Source organism: Cyprinodon variegatus, unplaced genomic scaffold (assembly GCF_000732505.1).
Source record: "Cyprinodon variegatus isolate N-32 unplaced genomic scaffold, C_variegatus-1.0 Scaffold96, whole genome shotgun sequence".
Classification (NCBI taxonomy): domain Eukaryota; kingdom Metazoa; phylum Chordata; class Actinopteri; order Cyprinodontiformes; family Cyprinodontidae; genus Cyprinodon; species Cyprinodon variegatus.
The window spans coordinates 1,085,211-1,110,564 of record NW_015150549.1 but is presented as its reverse complement, the minus strand read 5'-3'; the positions used below and the strand labels follow the sequence as shown (position 1 = coordinate 1,110,564).

General features: G+C 36.3%; 1 protein-coding gene across 1 annotated transcript; it reads right to left on the bottom strand.

Moving 5' to 3' along the window:
- Positions 1-77: 77 nt before the first annotated feature.
- sstr3 (somatostatin receptor 3) lies at positions 78-18,335 on the bottom strand. Its single transcript, XM_015374006.1, has 3 exons — positions 18,235-18,335; positions 3,813-4,665; positions 78-2,004 (listed from the first exon to the last, which is right to left on the bottom strand). The coding sequence occupies exons 2-3, from the start codon at positions 4,596-4,598 to the stop codon at positions 1,330-1,332; spliced, it is 1,461 nt and encodes a 486-aa protein (XP_015229492.1). The 5' UTR covers positions 4,599-4,665; positions 18,235-18,335; the 3' UTR covers positions 78-1,329.
- Positions 18,336-25,354: the final 7,019 nt, after the last annotated feature.

Genomic DNA, 25,354 nt, shown 5'->3' with positions numbered 1-25,354 from the left:
GTTGCAGAAAAGAAAGATGAAAATAAAAGACATGAAAGATTTTTTTTCTTTATTGCAGCCTTTCTTTAAGTTTCAGATATCAAACATGCATTCCTCATGGCTACAACTAGAGGGCGGTATTTGTCTTCTATTCAACAGCTAGACAAACCAGCCAGAATATTTCTTGCCGTCTGCTTGGGTTGCATTTGAAACACTTTTCCAAAATAAATGTTTGTGTTTTTACCTTCTGTTTGCTTCAGTGTACGAGTTTCAGAATATTTCAAGTGACAAAGTATACAACACAACCTTTATTAGGTGAAATGCAAACACTAAAAACAGTCAAGATTTCATTCTTTATCAATTTTCACACAGAATTACAAATATATCTTTATATATAACATTTATGTCATGGTTTTGTAACGTCTTTAATAAAGCATATATTACATATTCCAATACGAAATACAACACTAATACAGTGACCATTGCATTGACATAATTTAAGTTACCCAGGCAATAAGAGTAAAATTCTCAACACTTAAATGCAGTTTCTGCTCCTTTATCTCCAAATAATCATGCAAAACATTAAAGGCATGCTACTGCAATGTAACTGAACAGATTCAACTTGAAAGGAAACTTAAGAAGTACTGTTCTGATGACTTTCTGCTTTGACTTTCCTTTCTAAAAGGTGACAGATTATTTCATTCATTTTGGTCAATATATGACTTTGATATAATAATGCTTAAGTCTAAATACCAGAGAATGTATAGATTATGCTTCATAAAAAGCCCAAATGATATCTGTTTGAAGCCTGCAGAAGGCATTTCCATTTCACAGTAGGTCATTAACTGGCATCTACCACAGGGGAACTGATTCATGCAGCGAAAAAAGCCATTTCAGATGTTCCTTGTTTAAAAAAGTTGAAATTACCTTTAGAGTACCAGCAATACACACTGATGCTTTTGGAAATAATGCGTTTAAAAAAGCCCTTCCTATCTAAATGTGAGTTTTAACCCTTATGAGCCTCTTCTGTGAAGAAAATTGAACCTGGCAGTCTGATGAGAACATGGTTGCATTCTCTAGTGATTTTTAAAGTCTAAGCAAACATAAAGACAAAAGCATTGGGAAATACTTACATTTTCCATGTCTTGAACAGTTAAACATTTACATGTCAGTTCTAGCTCTGATTTACAGTCTGACATTCCAACTTTTATGGTTTTTCAAAATGAATTGTGACACAAACGTTTCCATCAATACAAATAAGTTCTAAAGCAAACTGGTATCACAGAGAACTTTAAAGAAATGTACAATGGAAATTTACAGAGGCCTTATTGTAAATAGCTTTATCATCTTTTACAGATAGCTGATATCGAGCACAGAGTTTTTTTCCAGGACTTTCTCGGTTTGTGAGTTCCTGTTTCCACTTTTATTAGCCGTAGAATGAGGAACATCAAAATTATCAACACCTGAAGTTAGTTCAGGAGTAGCTTTCGGCATAATATGGGCTATAGTTTCTTCTTCTGCTTTGGAGTTGTATCCCTTAAGTGACAAGCTACCTCTTTGTCTCATTGGCAAGCCTCCACCTGCTCCAGACACTTCCTCCAGGACGTTGTTTCCACCACAGTATTTCCCATGTGTGTTGCCGATTCTTTTCTGTGTCAGGAGCACGATGCCCCCCCACTCCTCTGTGGGCCGCTGTGCCTCAGTGGCAGCCCTGTCATTGTTCTTCACCTTGCGTGAAGTGCGGCACAAAGCCTTTCTGAAGCCTCTCTTGAAGTTGTCTGACAGAAAACCGTACAGTATTGGGTTGGCACAGCTGTTTGCATACGAAAGAACGACAACAAAATAGTAGAGTCCTCTGAAGTCTCCAGGCAGGACGACGAGGAGGTTCAGAATGTTGAGAGCATAGAATGGCAGCCAACAGAAAACAAACACTGCAACAACAACCACCACCATTCTGGTGATTTTTCGCTCTGACCTTCTGCGTCTGGAGGATGTGGTCTGGGTCCGCCTCCCTACATTCCTCACCTGGAAAGAAGGAACAAAAAAGACAATGAATTGACTTCTGAAAAACACTTGACCGACACAAGCAAATAAGATGCTTCTACAAATCATCTCTGATGATGTGGCAGTGACTCTGGATTACGGCTTGGGGATATAGCTTAAAATATAATCTCTGATTTCTTTCTACCAAATTTGACTTATAATAGAAGGTGAGAAATTACATGAGATACTTTAATAAGATAGCTTTTATTTCAATAATTTCCTCTGTGAGTTGACCTTGATTTAATGGGCAATGAAACTCAAGCTGTAAATCATTATTTTTAAGGCAAGTTTCATAAAAAAACCCAATGAAAATATAACATGCTAAATGTTTACAGCTAATGCTTTCACAGGGGTTAGTTTATCAGTTATTAGAAGTAATCTAAGAACAATAAACAATGAAATGATGTCAGTCTGAGCTATGGTAGCCCAAGGAGTCTATTGGTGGAGAAAATCCAGATTTTCTAAAAATGTAATCTTCATAAATAGAAAAAAAATATTCATCACCCAGCCCTACTCTAGATTATATGTCTCTTTAAGGTGGCTCTTTATTTCCAATTCAAATGCAAAATTTACTTTGTTACTAAAACCTGGATTCCTCTCTATGATCATTTTAATCAAAATTAACAAAAATAAAAGCATTTGAAGTATAAAAAATGTTTGTATGTCTATACATAGCATTAGAAATGCTCGAGAAAATGTTTTATTGACACATTACACTCAGGCCAAGACTTGGTCAAATGTCCTTCATAATTACTTCATTGGTCCTAATCTTATGTCCTTGTAATGACAATTCTGATTTTAAACAGTGTCCAAATGCAATGTTGATAGATTTCTTTCTTTTTTTTTTTTTTACTATTCATTAGGACACCTTATAATGCTTATAAACCTTTGTTTTTTGAATTATGTATCTTTATCTGCTGCTGTGGTTTAAAATTCTGTCTCTAAAAGAAATACATATTCTAATAATGTAAGTTTGCATTTAGTTTGAGTAAAATAGAGATCTAGTTTTCTTAAAGGCATTCTAATGCAGCATGACATACTTTTCCAGTTACTCCTCAGTCTACCCTTGTGAAAGTAAAATCTTAGTGATAATCTAACTGATATGATCTGTTTGCAAATATGACTGCAATCTTTTCTATGTAGGATTTTGCTTGCCAAGTCAAGATCAATCATTTTTAATTTTAGTCCAGAATATCACTCTATAATGCTTGCATTCAAAACTCCTGCTTTCTCCTAAATATTCGCTATTCAGCGCTTCTTACACAAATCATTTCTCCTCCTGCTTGCCTTCTTTCTCCTGACACGCAAACGTTTTCTCTCCTTGAGTCAGAAATGCGCTTGCACACCTCTTGTTCTTGCATGTGGATTGCAAGCTGAGTGAAATCCTGCTCTCAAACTGAAAATGTGTCCTCTTGACTTGGCAGGAAGTGTCACCCGTAGTACCACACTTCACTTTGTTTTGCTTTTGTGCACCTGTGCTAGAGAACAGAACCCATTGATTTATTAAGATAATTTTTGTACTGAGGTAAAATACAGCCTGAAATTGGATCAAATTAGGGATCCTTTCACGAGTTTCCTTTAAAATGAGGTAAAAAATTATGTAAAACCTAGATTTTAGGTTAAAGACGTCTTAGTATGTTAGATCTTAAATTATCCAAAGATGCTCTACATTTCCCTCATAAGCCTCTGGAAATTCTGCTGAAGTTTCTACTGAAGATATATATCTATATATAAGACCTGAACGTTTCTGCATTTCTAAATGTTTAATTACACTCAACACAAAGTAATACCTTGATGATGATCAGTAGGTAGCATAAAGAGATGACAAGCAGCGGGCAGAAGAAGCCAACAGTGCATGTGTACACAATAAAAGATGTCTTCCACACTTCTGCTGGTTCAGGCCACACGATGCTGCAGTTTCCATCGTCCTTCAGCACATCTGCAAAGACCACCACTGGCAACACCACCACAAAGGACACCAGCCATACTGTGGCACTAATAGCCTTTGCCACGTGGGGGCGTCGCCACCAGGAGGCCCGAATGGGATGAACAACTGCCAGGTACCGATCAACTGACATCACAGTGAGACAGAATATGCTGGTGAACTGGTTGAAGGCATCTACTGTCATTACAACACGGCACATCAGTGAGCCAAAGGGCCAAGAGAGGAGGGCATTTTGCACCGCCAGAAAGGGCAAACCTAGCATAAAAAGTTCATCTGCGATTGCAAGGTTGAGGATGTAGATGTTCGTGACTGACTCATTCTTTGTGTAGTTCACAATCACATGAATGACCAGAGTGTTTCCCACTAACCCAACGATGCAAACTATCCCATATATAAGAGGGATGAAAACCCCTGCCAACCCTGGAAGGGACGTTGGTATATCTTTAGTAGTGTTAAAGCAGCTGCTGTTAAAGAGGAAGGAATCTTCAGCTTGGCTGATGCTGGGAATCGACTCATAGGAAACAGTAGAAAGCAAAGGATGGAAATATATCAGGACCGAACTGTTGTTCCAGGCAGTTGTGGTTTTGTCCTGTGGCACTAAGGAAACCTGGGTGGCCTGGATGAGCTCCATGGAGGTTTTAGAAAATATCACACATTAGTCAAGCCTGTAGGATCCCATCCCTGACACACCAATAGCCCTAAAAGAAAAGAAGAAAACAATATTTAGAATATGGAGAACTCCAAGAGACCTTATGTTGGTTTTCTTGTTCTTTCACAGTTATAAAACATAAAGTCATAGAACTACTTTTATTCCCAACTCATTACACATTGCTTTTTTTCTATGACAAATAAGCATGTTCATCTTTATATTGCATAGCAGTTACATGAACTTCAGTGTTTGGATAAAGAGTACAACATAAAGAGTCAGATAGCTTAAGAATAAAAGTTAATATTTACCACACACATTGGCTGTTGACTAATGTGGTCTAGACTGCAAAATCCAATAGCTGTCAAGACTTACTACTGTACATATAAGTTACCTTAACCAGGTTAGCAACAATATGTTATTATCACTTATATTTATGAAGTAATGGTCATTGTGCTGTGAAAAAATCATAATACTTTGAGTTTAAAGTAAACATTCCTTTATTTAGAGCTTACTAGCAACAATAAATCACTCCCACTACTCTAATTCAGAGGTTGGTGGTAATGCACATTTAAAAAGTAACTAAATCTAATGAAGACGTGTTGTAAGTTTATTGTTGATTTTACAGTTTGCTGTTTGCGGAGTTCATTGCAGATGAAAATAAAAAGATACATTTACTCTTTTTAATATTACTTCAGAACATTTTAGACGATTGGAAACTGATTTTCATTTATGCATAGATTTTTTAGACATTTAACACTTCTGGTCAAGAAAAAATAACCTTGAAATGCTGTGTAGGACAGGCTGCACAGTGGAATGGCCTGTAACACTACTGCCTTGCAGCAAAAAGATCCTGGGTTTGATTCCCAGCCCAGGACCTTCTTTCTCTGTTCTTCCCATGCATGCATGGTTTCACTCCAGGTACTCCACCATCCTCCAACAGTCTAATAGCATGACTGTTAGGTTAATTGGCATCTCTATAGGTGTGAGTGTGTGGACTGGCAACCTGCTCACGGTGTACCCTACCTTTTGCCTATAGACTGCTGCAACAGTCCTACCCTGACCAATTAAGTAGCATGAGATGAATGGATGGACTAAACAGTACATTTTCCAGTCATTTAGTATATTAACATTTTTATTCTGAGTACTTCTCAATTAGTCAAAGTAAATACTATTTGATTATTTCTATAGTTAAACAAATATATTAGTGTATTTTACAAATAAAGCTCTAGTTGGCACAACCTAATACAGTATACCTAGTTCACTGTACTTATCCTTCTAAGTGCAACTGGTTTACATGCTTTTTTGAAGTAATAATAACTAATTGGAGTTTACATTGAAAGAGCAATTACTTAGAAAACAAAGCTTCTAGTACATTGCTGTCAGTAAATGTCCAAGAGTGCATACAGCATAGCATAAAATGAGATGCAGCACTTACATGGAGGTGTATGGCATCACTGAGTAGCTAACAGGGAAAAAGCAGAGCTAGTAACAAAAGAGGAATCTCTCAGACTGTATGTCTCAAAGGACCTGAGTTGAACTGTGAACAACTCCAACATTATTAAAGAGCTTTCATCTAATAAAATCAACTAATTTGTGCTTTTATCTATGTCAGTGCTATTCCTCAATCAATATTATGCCCAAAGTGGTATTTTACACGCAAGTGTAATCCTCATAAACTCTGCTACCTAAGCAGCAGTCCCTCTCTGTCCTGGAAACAAGTGGCCATAACTGTTTTAAGTAGGACAGTGATTACCCACTGAGAGAGGCTGGGGTAAAGTGAAAGCAAGTGTCTTCAGGGTTCGAGTTAAAGAACTTTTACCCCTGCAAAACAGAGAGCACTGAATCAGAGAGGAAATAACTGCAGCAGTCTGGATCAAGGATCATTGCCTCCAACTTTCCGTCATAAAGGAGATCTACTCACTTAATCCACTTAAAGGCTTAATCAAAACTTTAAAACTAGAATGCATTAGCTGAAATACATACATTGCATATTTTTTATCTGATGTATAACCTATACCTCATTAGCCTTTCAATAAAAACAAAACAAGTTACTCTAAACATCATAATTAGAGAATATTTATTTAAAGAAACCAAATATTTGTAGATAGCATGGCTGATGAAGACAGATTATGTCAACCACAAAAAAAGTTTCAAGAAGTTTGCTGTTGTTTCTTTATAGTGTCCTGCAGCATACTAAAATGTTGATCAGTTACACCAGCCCTCCTTCTGTCACAACAAAAACAAAGCAGCCACGACACAAAAACACAGCGTACTTGGTCCTATTAGCAAGAGGCTTGTTTATAAAGTCATCCTGGTTTCTTAATAACTACCATGCCACACACAGGCACACTCTCATCCCTTACAGCAACAGCTAATAATTGGTCCTGTGTTAGAAACAGAATGCACTGACCTATGGAGAAAAAAATAACACGACCCCCACAACCTTAGCTGCATGTAAATATGGGGTGAAAACACAAAGGAGAGGAGAAGATGAATTAAAAAGTGGGAAACAGGAAGAGATTAGTGGAATTATTAGAATTATAAACAAGGAAGTGAATTTAAAGTAAAATATATCGACTTGAAACAGTAATATTTACTAAAGTGTGACCAACATAATTATTGAGATAAAAATGATTTCATCATTAGAAATATTAGATTAGAATTAGAATTAGAAATATTAAACGTTGCCAAAAGCAAAAGCATCTTACAGTTAAAAAGCTTAATAAAAAATACCTTCTGCCGTAATTTATTGTAATATTCATCTCCTTGTGTACAATTTGCAATGCGGACAGAAAAAAAAAACAAAGTCTGTCTCATCTCCTGGTCGTCCACTGTTCCTACCATGCGGAGTCCTCTGGGTTTTTGGCTCTATATGTGGGGAGGTTCAGTTTTTATCTCAGTAAGCCTGGCTCCAGGGAGGAGACCAGTTTAAAGTCCTGCATCAAGTTCTGGTTCCACGTCCTGTCTCGGCTACCCTCTTCCACTGAGCCTGCTCAGCTGCACCTGATCCTGTCTACTCCTTTGCGTGACCACCTGGTCACGCTTTCGGACCCTGTCAGACTCTGAACCCTCCTGGGAGCCTGTGGATGCCTGGAAGTCTGGATCCTGCCACCTGTTCTGTTCCTGCCTGATCTGGATCCTGTTCCTGTCTGTTCCTGTCTGTTCTGGATCCCTGACCAGGATCGGCTTCCAGCATGTCCTCCCCTAGCTCTGGGGACATTCTTGGACTGGACTGTTAAACCAGGTAAGTGACCAACTCAGATAATCATCTTCTGTCAGATGATCGTGGTCACTTACCTGTGTTTCTCCTACAGAGAGTCAGAGATTGGGCGGTGCCCTGACCCCCTCCTGCAGTATCCGAGAGCCACAGCTCCACTTTAGTTTAGTTTTTGTTAATTTAATAAACTTTTTTGAACTTTCCTAATGACTGTCTCTCCTTGAATACTGGGTCCATCTGTACTCGGTTCATGACATTTATTAGTTAATTAGTTACTCTTTCCCCATTATTTTAAGGAAAATCACTGAGATGCAAAATACATAGCTGCCCTCAGTCTAAAAACATTTTATGCTATTTTAACATGAAAAAAAAAATGCTGAAAAGAACCTACTTTGTCATTTAATTTCTGTTGTTTTTTTTTCTTTTTCCAATACAAGATTAGAAAGAATTTCATATATATTTCATAAATAAATAATAATATTTCATTATTTTAGCTAAGGAACTAAACTTCTTTAAAAAATACTCAGCTGTAACAACTAACAGCAAAAAAAAAAATACATATTTTAGTTATTGATAGTTTCATAATCATTGCTTTCTTTGTTGCCATAAAACTATTCTGAGTTGTAACAAGAAATTTGTGAATGTAATTGATTATCTTGATATAGCTGAGGAGGGTGGGCAGGATGTGGGTGCCTCATTCGATCCAACCTCTCATGACATATTTGCTTAAACAATGTGATGAACAATATTCCCAAATGAGTCACTGGTGGCTGTGGGGCTTGGAACAGGAGTGATGAAAGAGCAGGGACGACTGATGTGATAATTAGAGGAACTAATGAATCTTTTTAAAAAATGGAGAAAGGGAAGGGTGCATCAATCTGACTAAAGCAATATAAAAAAAAATGATAAGACAGGTTATGCACAATGTTCAGGCTGTATAACATCCTGACTACAATAAGTAATAAGATGAGCTAAAGATGTTTTATGAAATTAATGTATTGAGGTCTATGAAATACAAGATGTCACATGGATTAGCCTAAGATCATTCCAATACATTAGCGGAGGTATTAATGAGAGTTGCACCTTCACAGTCATTGATTGTTTCTAAAAAAGGTTACCTTGAATGAAGTGCTACAGTAAACCAATTAACCAATAATCATAGCCCTTTGTTTGTACTCCCCAGTAAATCTATACTGTCATGTACAGTAATAGTGGATTACAAACATTAGAAAATGACCAGCAAATAACCCATTGGGTTATAGAAATACAGATTTGTTGCATATGACAGAAAATAAGTTAATTGGTTAAAAAGAGAAAAATGTGTTATTAATTTACTTTAATAGACCTCTGAAACCTCTAAAATAGTGTTCTGCTATCTGTCTGTCTGTTTTCCCGTCTGTCAGTATATGTTACCTATCTATGTTTCCATGTTTATTTTTCTCCCATATTTACATTTGATCACTGCTGCACTTCAAGGCATGTAAATGTCATGAAAGCTGTACGAAATGAAATAAAAGTTGTCTAAGTCTAAGTCACTAAACTTCTAGGAGTTTGGGGACAAACTTTGAGAGTTTCTGAAAAAGCCTGTTGGCGAGTGACGTCATTGGTGAATCTCTGAGGATTCCTCTAATCCATCCAGGTAGATTTGGAGGGATCCTTTCACATTTACTTGTTGGTGCAGAGGAATGCACAGGGTCAGATCCAAGAGGCGGGAGACAGGTAGATTTATCAAGGGGACAAACCAGAGAACGGAATCCAAGAGCGGGATCAGAAACAGAGCCAAGTGATCCGAGATACAGAGACAATCCAGAGGGGAATCTGAAAGCGAGGTCAGGGCACACAAAACAGGTCCAAAAACACACAATGGCAGGTCCGATAAGGTTCAGGTAGGCTCAGAGAATCAGGAGGCAGAATCAGGACAGGCAGGAATGCTGAACTCACAGATGGCTCATAATAATAGTCTGTCAGTAAAGAATCGTCTGAGGGCTAGTTATGTATTCAGGCGAGCAGGTTATGTTTAATCACTCTAGTTCCAAGAATCATGTCAAAATTAGACTCAGACTGCTTTTCAACCATGCTTCAACGGGATAATATAAAAGCTAAACTAATTTTAAAAAAGCCTGGACAAGAATGATGGAAAGAAATTTATTATACAACCTTTTGCGGCAATCACTGCAATCAATTGACTTCTGTAACTGTCAGTGAGATGTCTGCACCTCTAAGCAGGTATTTTGTCCCACTTCTCATGAGTAAAATGCTCCAGTTGTCTCAATGTTGAAGGTTGCTTTTCTCAGACAGCTTGTTTTTGTTATTTCGAAAGATGCTTGATAGAATTTAGGTCAGAGCTAACAGAAAGCTTCTTCAGGACGGTCCAATGTTTCGATCCTATCCATTCTGGGGTATTTTTAGCTGTGTCTTTTGGGTCATTGTCTTGTTGCAAGACCCACGATCTGCAACTAAGACCAAGATTTCTGACATTGGGCAGCACATTTCTCTTTAGAATCCCTTGATAGTCTCAAGATTTCTTAGACCCTGCAGAGATTTAAGACACCCTGTGCCAGATGAAACAAATCTGCCCAAGAACATAGTGGGTCTTAGTAAAAGGTAACATTTTTGTATCATCTCTCCAAAGGACATTCTTCCAGAAGCTTTGTGGCTTGTCAACATGTGGTTTGGCAAATCCCAGTCTAGTTTATTATGATTTTCTTTAAAAAAAAAAATGCTGTCCTCCCTATCTTCTATTACTGTAGGTCCCACTTTGGCTAATAGATGTTGAGAACTGACAATGATGTTCCTTGAACTTATGTTCAACTTAAATCCCGTTAGAAGTCTGGGCTCTTTTTCTACCATTCATAATGTATGTCTCTTTAATTTGTTATATATAAATAAACTGAATTGAATTATCAATTTTCCTCCTGCAGCCATGTCCAGTGAGGTTGGCCATAGTCCCATGGATCTTAATCTTGTGAAAAATATCAACATCAAGCTGTTTGGAGATGGTCTTTTAACCGATACCTTTACCATGCATTTATATAATTATAATCTCCTAAGAAAACTATTTCCTTCTCTTCCTGTTGTCCATGTTAAGTGTGATACAGTACACACCATGTCACTAAACAGAACTGTGATTGCCTGTAGCCCTTTATATACTGTATTCCCACTGACTGATTATAGACACCTGTGATGCAAATTAGTGGACACCCCTTGGTTTAACATATCCATTTTGTCACATTAGTTTCAGTCTTTTTTAGGGGTACCATCATTTTGTCCATTTTGTCATGAGCTCATGCTCTTAATTTAAATTTTGTAGAAGCATTGGTGAAATGTAATGTCTAACTTTCACTGGTTCATAGAATAGTTATTTATTACTTTGGTCAGATTCAAGTTATTTCTGTGACCACTCAGGATACTCCTTTCAAGAAACAAGAGGTGCCAGCAATTTTGTCCGAATGTGTAAATCATAAATATTTACCATGCAAGAGAGTGGGTGAAGACATTTGAGTCTCTATATTAATATTAAGTATTTAAAAAAAAAAAGATAACTGATGTTTTTTTTATTTTATGAAGAAGAAATCAAAACTGGTTCAATAACCATAAAATTACACTGATGCCTATAATTTGCACATGTCAGTCTCATAATGGAACTGGACATGTAAAATCATTTGTTGGGCTCCCTGCTGGTATATTAACACACGTTTTTCTGTCAATCAAAAGACTGACCTTTGACAAGCCATTCCATCCTAATCTCAGGGAAACACACACAAGCAGACAGACAATCTGTTTTTCAGCCAAATGAATGTCCTCCTAGTGTCAGCCATTGTATGACCAGATCCAGGAAGAATCTCCATTTAGATGTTGCTATGGTAAAACAAGGTCAAGACAAGGCTTAAAGGACCTAACGTGAAACAAATCAAAGAGATGAATAAGAATGTGAATGAATGCCGACTTAAGAGTCTGTGGCCTTTACACAGAGATACAAAGGCTGTGATAAGCTTTGTCAGATAGAGAACATGTGAGCAATGCATCTTACAAGTATGTATGCTAAATTTACCCTGTGAGCACCTGTTCTGTGTAGATAGTAAAGAATTTAGAACAGAAAAGGAGCCTTTTTTCATCATTGATGGGGAATAATTATAGAAAGAAAAAAGTGAAAAGTAAAAATAGCATTCCCCTTTTGGTCTGTGTGAGTATTTGGATTTATAATAGCATGATTGCATTATATTGGGTTAGCCAAAAACTAATAGATGACTCATATTCAAATAGTAACAAAATAGCCAGGCTTCAGCACTAATTTTTCAAAGCCAACCCAGTCTGCTATCAGAATACAATATCCACTTAATAATGTCTTTTTTTTTTGTCATTACAAATTGTCTGTCATAACCATCAGTTTAATTTTAACAAACAAGACTTTACAGACATTGGGACCATCGCCTCGCTATTCAGGCTTTAAATAATACATTTTCTGCCTCAGTCTGGGTTGGAAGGTAATTACAAAAACATCACTTGTGTTTGAAAATGAATTCTGGACGTTCCAAGTGACAGGAACAGAAATTATTGGTAAATTCATTATCATGTGTTGTAAAAAAAAAAAAAAAAAGAAAAGGCAAAAGCGTCCTCCAATTATTTCAAAGTGGTGCTCCTCTCTGTCATGTTTGAAGCTACATTTGGAGAAACATTTTTTGTTGCTGAATATACACAGATTTAATAAGAAATAAAGGTTGGATAAAGCGGTGGCATGACAACAGTGTTTTTTTTAATGTGGCTCCTACATGATTTTACCAATCACTAAGACAACAATAAAAAGAACAATTAGCTTTACTGATTGCACCCAAAGCTTTTTTTTCTTCTTTTTTTCCCAAGGCTTTTCCAACATTAGATCAACATGATTACCTTTGAAATTTCACAAAATACACATCCAAGAAGCAAAATAAAATCTATAAAGAGGCATCAGCTTACAACTTGGTATATAGGCCTGTGCTTCAGCATATTTCACTGGGTTTGTATGGAATAGACCAACATAGTTATACAGTAAATAGTTTTCAATTGCATTTCCCAAGTACCTAAAAAGTTTGGCACACCCCTTTAACTAGGGTTAAAGGGATTTCAGGTGCATCATTTGGAAAAGTCACCACATCAGTGATTAAAAGCCAATTATATGCAGTGTTTTAAGTTGAAAGACAGCTGTTGTAGGCCTAAAAAGCTTGTAAGAAACAAGGAAAGAGGTGATATAACGTGTTATTTAATCAAGGGACACAGCCGACTTATCAAGGATAAACCTTTTGGAGACACTGAATCAGAGTTATACAACTGAACATTTTACAGAGCAAGTTTTAGTCATCTGAAAATTAAACGGCACGCCTACTAAGATATATATTTTTCTATCTAACCTTAAAGGTTTGACAAGAAGAGTCTAGTTAGAGATGTTCACTCAAGTTAAAAGGCTAACAGTACCTGAGGAGAAGAGAAGGAGAACCTTTTAAGGTTTAAGTGTTAGTTAGTGATGTTTCTGGGGATTTTTTGTGGATAAAACTCATGTTTTAAAATGCCTAAGTCATAGTCCAGATCTTAATTCACCTAATAGTTGTTTTTTTTTTAATATGATCATCTTTAATCTGACTGGGTTGAAGCTATTTTGCAGAGATTCATTAAAATATTTGTTCAAGGGTCTGAATATATACAGTATGTATGCATGTTTGAGAAAAATGAGTTTTGCTGACTTCACAAATAAATATTCCCTTTATAAAGTCAGGAGTAAGTTTCAGGGGTATGAACATATTTGTAAGGCACTATACACACATGGCACCTTTTGAAACAGGAATAAAGGATAATAAAATTATTTTACTGCTGCTATGACTTTTTTTAGTGTATGATAAAGGTGCAGGAGGTTTTGGTTTTCTTTTTATAAATTAACTGATGCCAAATTGACTTTCTAAAAAGGCTTCCTGACAGCCACTTAATGTAATTACCTATCCCTTGTTTGAATAGAGAGAGTTGCTGCTATAGGAGACCTGAAAAACAGCTCTCAACAGTTAATTTCTGAGAAAGATTTGATCCCTATATCACCACATTTTTTTCTTTTTTTTAATCTTACTGTCTATCCAAGCCCAAAGGAAGTATTTCAATTAATATTCTAAATAATAGCATTTATATATTTTTTTAACTATAGCAGAGTCGTTTTGACAGTGACTTGTTGTGGGAAAGGTCTGAACTGTGAACTTCTCTCAGTCAGCACTACAGCTCACAAAGAGCCCTTTTTCAGTTGAGCACAGTAGGTAATCTATTAAAATTGGACATAAAAGTTTATGGATTAAAATAAACTTAAAAAAAAAGAAGAAAAGAAAAACAAAACCATGGAAACTGAGAAAGCAAAGATTGCTGTGAAATATTTTAAAAATAGTTCGTTATTTACAACCTTCTGAGTTTCTGATAGGTATTTTATTTGAGGATTATCTTTATGCATGCAGTGCACAAACAAGTTAAAATGGTATCAATGTTCAGTAGGAGCATTTTAGGTCATTTCCATTTCTGTAATTCTTCAGCATTTATAGAGCTAGAGCTCTTGATTTCAAGATAAAAGATCTAATTCTTCATTCCTCTGTGATAGGATCGCAGAGGAGAGAAGAAGCAACATATTACATGGATTGAATGTACTGACACTGCAGAAACATTGCTTTAAATTATACCTTTATTCAGTTGCTCAAAGAGTCCTTAAATGTAATTAATAATGTTAATTTTACTAGCTCCAAAATTAAAATGTCTATATAATAATTACGCCCCAGTTTTTGGTTTTTACTGTGCATTTAAAAATGACCTAAACAGTATATTTAGGTCATATTTTAGGTCACCATTTGTGAACTTCTGTACAGAAACATCTCGGACCATTGTCAGTGTGGACATTCAAAAACTAAAACTTCTACAAACATAGTTAATCTGATTGAAAACTGGGATACACTTGGCTGCCAAAATGCAGACCTGCAATAAAGCCTGTTTCAAATGTACTGAAAGTTACACAGTTTTTTATGTTATGCCTACAAACCCAAAGATACTTCACATTTGCAGTGGTGAAACTGAAGGGAAGTATTCCATTTGTTTCTGTTTTTTGCATACAGTGTACAGCACAGTTGATGCAACCAGCTTTTACTGTAATTAGACCAACCAGACTTTTAGAGGATGCTCTTACGCTCCAGCAGCTTTGCACATATTGGAACTGAAAATCCAGCACATTTTCTAGCAGATTTGAAAATGGATTGTGCTCTAGACATTGGCCGTGCTCTTCAAAGATGAAAATGCTCAGATCTAGCTATGGCTATAAATGTAGGGTTGCTCTCCTTCTGGTGGATGTACCTTCATCTCAGTCTGAAGTGTTTAACATATTTCATCCACGGGTCACCTTGTTTTTAGCTTTTTATCTTCTCGTTGAACTTTTCCCCACAGTACTGTCTTGAGCATCTAATACACTACACTACAATTTGGGCTTATAACATGATTCTATTCCTCAGCATCACAAAATGCTTAGTCATGTAAATATAACTTCTACTTACCCCACCTAAGGAAGATCTTCTCAAATAAACCGAGTTACGGTACTTTAATCAAAGCAAAGTATGCACATTTTCTCAAACATTAAAGTGACTTTTACTGCCAATTGCAGGAGTTGTTTCTTCAAATATAACTAACGTTACAGATAATAATTACACTGTTACTGCACATCTAATTAATCTCTATGTCAGTGGGTTAAATATTCACATGAACTGTTATCATAGTTGTGAGATCAGAAGACAAGCAAGTACGAACAGATAGCAGAAAACAGCAGATGTACAGTAATAAGAGCGATACAACATCAGCTAAGTTGTGTATGAGTTGATCCTTATCAATTTTATTCCTCAAAAGAGTTGACCACATTCGCTGCTGTTCGTTTACCAGATTGACAGCGTTGGGTCCTGCTTCATTACAGCCACATAGCTGCCTTCACATTTTTCATTACAAAGACTGACAGGAGCTTATGGATCTGCCACAATCTGATCAATATTCCTGCTAGATCTTCATGCTGATCTTGACGTGGAACACTTTCACTGAAAGGTGGTCTGTTCTTTAGAAAAAAGGGTTTGGAAACAGTAAAACTATATAATCACATTTTAACATGAGAGAAAATAAAAAAACGGGCTGTTCAATTCTACAATAGCAACATTTTTGTGGTCTGCCCACACAATGTTCTGCACACATGCATCTATACAAATATGTGCCAAATTGGCTTGATGAAAAAAATGAGTAAAAAGCTTTAGAAGCTACTAAGTGGATGTTGAGCAATTAAATAAAAAGCTTCTCTATCGCCCCACAGCCCCGCCTGGTGATAGTCAAAGAGGCTGAGGGAAAAAAAAAAAAAGGTCACAAGAGATTTATTTGTTTTCTGTTACATTTCAGCTTCAGTAACAGTTTAAACTCAAAGCAATAAGAATTAGAAAAAAACACACCAGAATTATTTTTCTAAAAACGCTTTTTTTGTTGTTATTTTGTTATGCATTGCGATCTCCTCTTACCTTTTGCTCCTAACCCATTTATTTAGCTCTCTGCATTTTATTTTTGAACCTGGCCTATATGTTCTCTTGTATCCAGATTTTCCATCATTGGTCTCATCATTGGAGTGCATGAGAAGTTGGCAAGAAAAGACAATTTGGTATGAGAAATGTATGAGCCTCTGACTGCATCTTCTGCAAATTACTTGGAAAGTGGAGCTAAATTGGTGTTGTTTCAATATCTGTGTTTCTAACCTGTTAAAAAAAGTATCTAAGTCTGCATAAACAAAGAAAATCTTTTTCTAGATAAGCTTCTTTATTCATTTCATGTGAACTCCCTTTTTAAATCTAACAGACCCATCTTCTCTCACTTTCCTTTGACACTCTGTTCCCACTTGTCTGTTTTGAATTTAATCAATCCAACCCGCTGCTCTAGATTTACTCCACACAATGTCCATCAATTTGACTTTTTTTGGCGGGCTTTATAATCTTAGATTGAAAGCAGTTTAAGGCCATAACATGAGATGCAGATTATGCACTGAATAGAGATGTGTAATCCTTGGATTATGAAAGACTGTGCATGGTTTAGCATTATTGTTTGCATACGAGAATTCCATTATTAGAGAAATGGAAATTGCTTAGAAGGGTTAGTTGTACAATATACTTTATATCATACATTAAACATGTGTGATTCATTAAGTTCTGGGTGATTACCCTGTGATATATTATCGATGGCTGCTTGATCCCCTTCGCAATTAGATCTGTTATAAATTCAGCAAGACATTAGAAAGCCCACTTTAAAGTTGTTGTCCTTTTGGTGATCAGAGCATCACTCACATGCTACAGATTTCTCAGCTGCTTCCTGTTGCAGCACGTCCCAAAGGTGCTCTATTTTATTGACATCTGGTGACTTTAGACAGTATTGGAATACAATGAACTCGTAGGTTTGATCTTTGTGACATGTCTGTTATCCTGCTAAAAGTAGCATCAGAGGACAGATAAATTCTGTTTGTTATGGGATGGAGGTGGTCAGCAACAATAATCAGGTAAGCTGTGATATTTCAACACCTGGCTCAATGTGTGCACAAACCATATGCCCCGAACCATTACTTCTGTCAGCCTTGAATGTTAATCTGTGATGGTAAAAAGCTTTGCTTTTTTTATTCAAGAACTGAATGTTCCAGACAAAAGCAAAACTCATTGGACAAGACCTTTTCCTAATGTTTTTTTTTTTTTCTAAAGGGCTGTCTTAGGCATTTTATTTCACACAGCTGCTGCTCATTGGATATTTTCAACCATTCTCTATAAATGTAAGATTTCTACAAGTGAAAATCGAATGGATGAGCAGTTTCTAAAATACTCAGACCATCCAATTTGACTCACTCATCAACAATCAACATTTATATCCTATTTTCTTTATAAGAATCCTTAGTTTGAAATTCAGTGATTCTTCTAAGCAGCAAGAAACCAATTAGCTATGAAATGAGTTGCTGCCATGCAACAGGATGATTAACTGCTTACACCCAGATTAAAGAAAGATTGTATTATTCTTAGATTTTATAAAAAAATAAAAATAAGAATAAATAAAATAATCCGCAGAACTTAGAAAATAATAATAAAAACAAAAAAATTACATTTGTGGATAAAGGAAAAGAGTAGAAAAAAAGTCTTAGGAAAAACCAACAAGCAAAATGAGATGCAATAAACATTTTAAGACATAATTTCAATTCTATAACGAAAAGAACACATTCATAAACTGAAGTCAAGAATTAACTGGTGCCAATAAATCACTGATGTATCTAAACAAAAATATATTGTGTCACAGCTAAAATAAAAATAAAGCCAAGCACAAAATGTTGTTAAAGACCGATAGTAAAAGAATCAAACATACCTTTCTCTATGAGGTGGTTTTTCCTTTGAGAAGTGAGAGCTGGACCGTGAATAAATAAAACAGGAGAGGTTAAAAAATGATCGCGTTCGTCTGGGAGCGTCGTCCGCGCGCTGAGGGATGCGGGGTATGGCAAGCCAATTTAACATAAATTCGGGTTGAGATATCTTGAATGTAAAGGCGGTACAACCGAATGTATGTTAAAACTGCTTGTCGACTTGCCATATGCCATACACGTAGGAAGCCCCTCTACTCCTTCCAATGAAGTGATCACTTCACAGCAGCAGGCAGAGATTGCCCTGACTAGGGACTGTTATGTCAGCAATCACAAACCACAGTCACGATTCAGATTGGAACTAGTAAAATATACTTTATTTCCCACAACATAAACTTCTTTCTTTTTGTTCTATTCTTTATACTGCTTAAAGCTACAAAAAATAACTAAATAAATAAATAAGCAACATAAAACACGGAAAGACACTTTCTAACAGCTGAAAAAAGGCTTAACGATAAAACTTCATACAGGCACCTATCACTTTTTGCAATTTTTTGGAAAAGTACTCGTTAAACTTTTTTATTTATTTATTTATTTTTTTATTTACTTTCAAATTTATTATTATGAGATAAACCAAAACAAAGCTATTGTATATGAAGGTGAAGGAAAATTATAATTGTTTTATAAATACAAAACGATTCATAATGAGTGCTGACTACCCTGCTGTGCAGTTAAAGCTTTTTGGGTTTTCTTCTATCAAGTAAACCGAAATTTTCATCCATGTTACAAAATAGTTCAACTTAGAGTAGAACAAACAGCGATATTCTAGTTTTTCCACATATTACATCTAAGATCGACTAGTCTTTGCTCTATTTGGCTCTTTGTTTAACATTCTTTTCCATCAAGTTTTGGTGTTTTGCAGCCCCTCGCTATTCTTTAACAGTTTCCCAGCTCTACCTATCAGTCTGATAAGTTCTTTTTCCTTGCATTGCTATCTGTTATAGTCCAATGTGTCTTTTTTCCCCCCGACTCAGCCAACTGGAGCACATTTTTCTACAGGTTTGCTGTGGTATTGTTTGTTTCAAAAAATCAAACAAATAGAATGCAGGCATTCTATTAGCAATGACCCCTTACCTGATTTTTTTTAGACATTGGCATGGCGTGGCAGGCGTGTCTTGGTAGGTTTGCTATGGTACCATGTTTCTTACCAGTGATATGTTTGAAGTTCAGGATATTGATCTGTAATCTAATCCTTTTAAAAACTCCTCTTTATTTTAACCTGAAACTATCTGGGCTGTTCCTTAGCCTTTGTGATTCCCTTTGATCAACATAGTCAAATTTTCCAGAACCTTCATAGCACAGCTGAATTTATAGTATTCTGTAAACCATTCGTCGGGTTTCATTTGCATGTTTTCTAAGCCAAAACTAGGCTTTGTTTTTGGTCCACTCTATAAAGCCTCGAACTTAACGCAATTTTGAATTGAATTGAAAAAGCTTCCTGGATGGAAAGCAAAACATCTTCAAACTTAGAAACAAAGTCCATTGGATTGTTTTTTTTAACTTTTTTTTTTAGATGAATTTAAACTTACTGTACATTACAGAGCAGTAATTGTAAGGATGATACCCATATTTGCATTAATGCATTCTATTATAATTTACAACAGTTAAATTTATGATATGTTTGCTGTCACCCTAATTATTTCACTGTAACCATATATTTTTGTATTTTTGCTGCCAAATCCCAGGGAATGCAAACAAAAAGATGTTTCTCTGAGGAAAGATAAAGTTTGACAAAAATAAATATTCTGATACCTCCCAGGGACAAAATCTTTTTCTATTAAAAGAGAACTAAACAAGTCGTGATCGCACTGTTAGACCTACAGTAAGGAGAAGAATACAGAGCAACAAATTGGTATGAAAGGTAAAAATAAATAGTTTTGTTCTCCTCTGTCCTTCAAGGCTTTAAAACAAAGCATTGACTCCTGTAGATAGCTGGTAAATGATGACTAAGACATAATACATCAATGCAGGAAAAAAAATCTTTCAAGATGGAAATATCTTTTGTAATATTTAGTGAACACAAGAAAAGTATAAAATAATTTTTACACTTTAATCTTAAACTGTTTCTAGTATTTAGCATATTATCACAATATCTTCTATTTTTTCTATTAGATATGACAAATGACAAAACAGAGGAACATTTTATTTTTGTTCTTCAAATCTTCAAGTCCACAGATCTGTGCACAGGTTGTTTCGATCCAGCTGCTTTCTCTTTCCTTCAAGGGTGTGACTGGCAAGTTACCTTTGCAGCTGCAGCTCATTATGCTCATCAGGAGGGCTCTTAAAAGGGAGGCTCAGCAAGAGGACGGATGCCAAATCATTTGCTCACATAAGCGGTAATGATTCTCATCTTTAGTTTTGTTCTACTTTTCCCAGGGCTTTACTAATGTCCTTGTTGTCCTCTTTCATAAAAAAAAAAAAACATGTTCCCATATTATCTCTTTTAAAATTCGCGCATCTTAAACTTTTGGATTTTCAATTCCTAGAATAAAATGTCTCTACGGGAACCTGAATACCTCCAAAGCTCTCTCGATTAGGTGTTTCATTACTCAGCTCTCCCGTCTGCCACTCACCTGCCTGTCCACCCTCCAAACCTCTGCAATACTCTGGATTTTCCCTCTGAAGAAGAATAATCTCTGCCTTTAACATCAGCGCTCCCTGCAACCTGTCAAACGCAGTCACGAAATTACCTCCCCAAATCGTTTCTTCTTCACAGAGCAGTAAGCTCCTCAAATGTTCAATCTCCCTCACCATATTTACCTGAAGCATGTTAAGAATGTTCTCCTTCCAACAGTGAAAAATCTGAGATGGCTTCTATCTCTTGTTGCCGAAACATACATTTATGTTTTGAATACATTCTGTAGTATGCATATATTCTTTGTCTTTTCTTGGATGTTGCATGCTTAAGGGTCTTTTTAAAACAAAGGCAGAAAGATCTGGCCTAAAATACCCTGCAGCAAACCAACACACAGCGGACTCTGAGCCGGAAACATGACTACATCCCAGCGCCATAATACATTCCCTTCTACAGAAGGTCTGCAAGCATCTGTAGCCAAAGCTGTTAACAGTCTCTTTTAGCAGATCCAGCAGATAGCACCGCCTCCCCAGGCTCAGAATAACCAACATTCCAATATCTCCCATTCCCCAATCTAGGTGATTCCTACTCCTTTACCGTATACTTTTGATTTTCTCAGTTTCTCTAATTTCTTTCCTTATGATTTCAGCAAGATTTCTTGCTGTAGGGTGGAGCATTAAGATGGGCTGAAGCTTATATCAATGGAAATACTTTTTATCAACACTCTTCTGACAGATTTTTGGATTTAACTTTCTCCTTTATAACAAGCAGAAGGAATCCTCCAGGAGCCTTTGGGATCTAAAACATGGTGATTGACTTGTTTTTGATCTCTGACCATTGAGTTACGCGCCTTGGTGCCTGAGTCTGGATGGAACACTGCTGCTCTCAAAAATGCTTTTCTGAACTCCTTGAATGAAGACCTAAAGAATGAGCTGAATAGACGAAACAAGCCTAGCTTTTTTGATACCCTTATTTCATTATCCATTCATATAGAAAGCCGATTGACTGAAAGAAATGGGTTGCAACAAACACATTATTCAGCTTTTTTGCAGGACTTCCACATTTCACCTGAACCAACAAAACACTCCTCTTCGCTTCTACAGAAAAATGCTGAAACCATACCATTTGGGAACAACATACTCTCTCCTGAAGAGAGACAGAATGGAATGGATACTAACTGTAACCTCTACTGCCCAGTCATTTCATTTCCACCCTTCCGAACTGCCCAAAAGCCGGAGCCTGCAGTTCAGTTTGGGTTACAGGGTAACATTTAGAGCCAAATTCCCTGGTTTTGTCTCCGACTCATCTGTTTTGGTGAATAACTTGTTTCTGAGTGAGTTTTATTTGAAACTGGTTCTGAGCAGAACCTACAGTAATTAGTTCTAAGTGCCACAATCTCTTCCTTCACCTGGTCTGGGTCATGCTTTGGACTGGAGCCCTCTTTAGACCATAACCTTGTAGACTTTTCATCTGGAGTAAATTATTTAGAAAACTATCATGAAAACTCAGATTTTCTTTTCAGCACCCCATACTCACCTGTTCTTGGCTGCAGGAGCAAAATTGTCACAAAAAAAATTCAGAGCTCAGAATTGTAGCTCGGAGTTTCCTTGCTCTTCCACCTGCCTGCAGTCTGCCATCGGTCCTCTCCCTCCTCCTACAGTGAGAACACTATCTCCTTCTGACCTCCCCAGGGTGCCGGCCAAAAAAACACGATTTTAAGAATTTTTTCTGTAAGGAGCACTTTCAATTTCACCTCATTGTCCAAATGATTGTTTCATAGAGCTCTCTGTGCCCCTCTACCTTCCAGAGGCTTGTGCATGCTTTCCCAATCTGAAAAAGAAGTTCATGGAGCAAAACATCTCTGGAAATAGATATATACTGCCCATTCCCTTCTCAAGTCAGCGTTGGCCTCCTCTTTGTGAAAAACGTCTTTTCAGCCACGTAGTGGTTACAGGATCAAACAAACATGCCAGTTGGGTCACTAGAATCTCATCCACCGCTTTTGCTTTGCCCTGAAGCACTCCTGAGCCGCCCTCTACATATAGATGACATCTAAATTGCTGTCTGGACCTAAAAATTGTTTTCAGTGTGAAGATGGTTGTGCACATATTTTTTGCAATGGTTCTAGCTGTGTGGACTATGGGTAACAGTTATGTGAATAGAGGTACCGGTATGTCCATGCACAGTTATTTGCTTACTTAATTGATTTTGGACTCATAAGTTAAGTAGGAATCACATTTAGCTTGAGTCCTTTTAATATTACATTGCAGGCAAATCCCTTCCGAATTCATTCCAATGGTAAATTGACCTGTAATTGTTCTCTGAAGTTTTTCAGTATTATGTATTTAAGTTAACCTTTGATGTTCCCTACTTGAACAGTATGCTGTAATAATTTTCAATGCTTGAGATAGGCTTTTTCTTATAACACATCTTTTGAAAAGACCTGCTGTTTTTAACATTTGAATAATGCACCATTGGCATCATGGTGAGTTTTTTTTGTTGTTGTACTTTTTGGAGCACATAGTGTACAGAGCACTGCGTCGTTTCTGTTTAAGAGATTGAAATGAAAATACAGTAATCCTCTGGGTGAAACAATGTGATGTCACTGAACAAAAATAGTATGAATATCAAAATAAACCATGGATCTAAATATTGAAAGACATTAAGAGGTACTGTGTTCTTATGAAATAATCCTGTATTTAACTCTCAGCAGCTTATTTCTGACCTGAATGTAAAACAGTTTTATGAAACACAAGTAGTTTTCATTTATTGCTTAGCTAACTTCTGAATATACTTGATTGTGGTAGCTGTTATTCATGGGTGTAAGTGCAAACAAGGTTAAATAGAAAGGACAGCTACACAGATAATAATTAAAAAATCTGGTAAACATGCAAGCCATTTCTTTCAAGTTTAATTGATGTTATTTCTATTAGCCTATCACCAATACAAATTAACCCCATTTACTAATTAAGTTATATCTGAAGTGAATATGCTCTAATTTAATTTAAAGTGATCACAGTAAAATACGCACTGACTACAAACACACACTACACTTTTGAGATTTCTGTTTCTTAAAATGGTTTGAACCTTTTTCCTTTAAAATTTGGGTTATGACCTGCTTCGAAACAAATAATCATATGAAATACACATTAAAGACAAAACAACACAAGTCCACTAAGCAAAAGAAAATATGAAAAACACAATTATATAGAGTGATTCATTCATGGCCAAAACACTCAACAAGTCAAACTTAAAGGAGATGCATTTCACTCATTTGTGTTTATCATAGCAGAATCAGAGGTAAATCTACATAAGAGGATCATTGATAGTCATCCACATGGACCATGTAACCATCTGCCTGATGTTTTATACTAAGAGCTGATGAAAAGCAATCTGAAGCATCTTTAGTTCACAACCAAAAGATTTTGACTTGAACGGAGTATTTTATACTGATGACATTGAATGTAAACAATTCAGCATCCATTTTTATATTGCATTCTATTGAGAATATTATTTTTAATAGAAAAATATACACCCAGAGCAATTGCTTCAACATCAAGCAGATATATCAATCCTATCTTAGAAGACCATTCTATGTCAAACACTGATTTTTTTCAAAATCACATGCAGAGGCTGTCAGTGATGTGACTATAAGCCAATGCTAAAGAGCTACCTGACTTAGCATTTCCAGAAAGGGCAGATCTATTGAACATGTAAATTAACATTGCCTGTGAGCGATAATTACAGTCTCTCATGTTTATCCTGTTTTTGTTTTTTTATTAATTCATAGGAATTTATTGAATATCTGTCGCCTTAATGCAGGTGTTGCCCACTTTACTTTCTTTCTAGCAAGATAACTTTATTTGGGCAAATTATCCTCTTCAGGTGAGCATTTCGATCCACTGAGGGCACTTTGCTCCTACGCTTCGCTGCTCTGGTAGCATTTGATAGGCAGGGAGGAGTTAAGCTTAAAGTAGGAGCTGTCTTATGAATTTACATGCATGCATGGCTGGCCCAGCTTGTAGACATCACACTGGAGAAAACACAGGAAGATTGTGTGCGACATCACACCATATTCTATCTAAAAAGATACCTTTAGTCATACACATCACTATTCTTTATTTCTTTCCATCGAAAACAATGAATTATGCTTATTGCTCCTTTAAATATCTAACTAAAACTAAACGTTGCTTTTTTTCCTGTGTAAACACACTTCCACACCAAAGCCAACCAGGAGGCCTTCAGATAAAGTGTTGCTTCTGATCTGAAATAGATTAATCATTTGCAAAATACATGACAGACATGGAACGACTGGATTCTAGGAGTTAGCTGAAGAACATCGCATTATAATAGATCAAGCAACATCATTTTTAAGTATGTTGCTTATATCCATCTTAAAACTGAAAATACTGAATAACACGTAATGAACCTATATTTAGCTTAATATGGATAACAAATAATGAATGTAATTAAGTAACAAACTGAGATTTTCA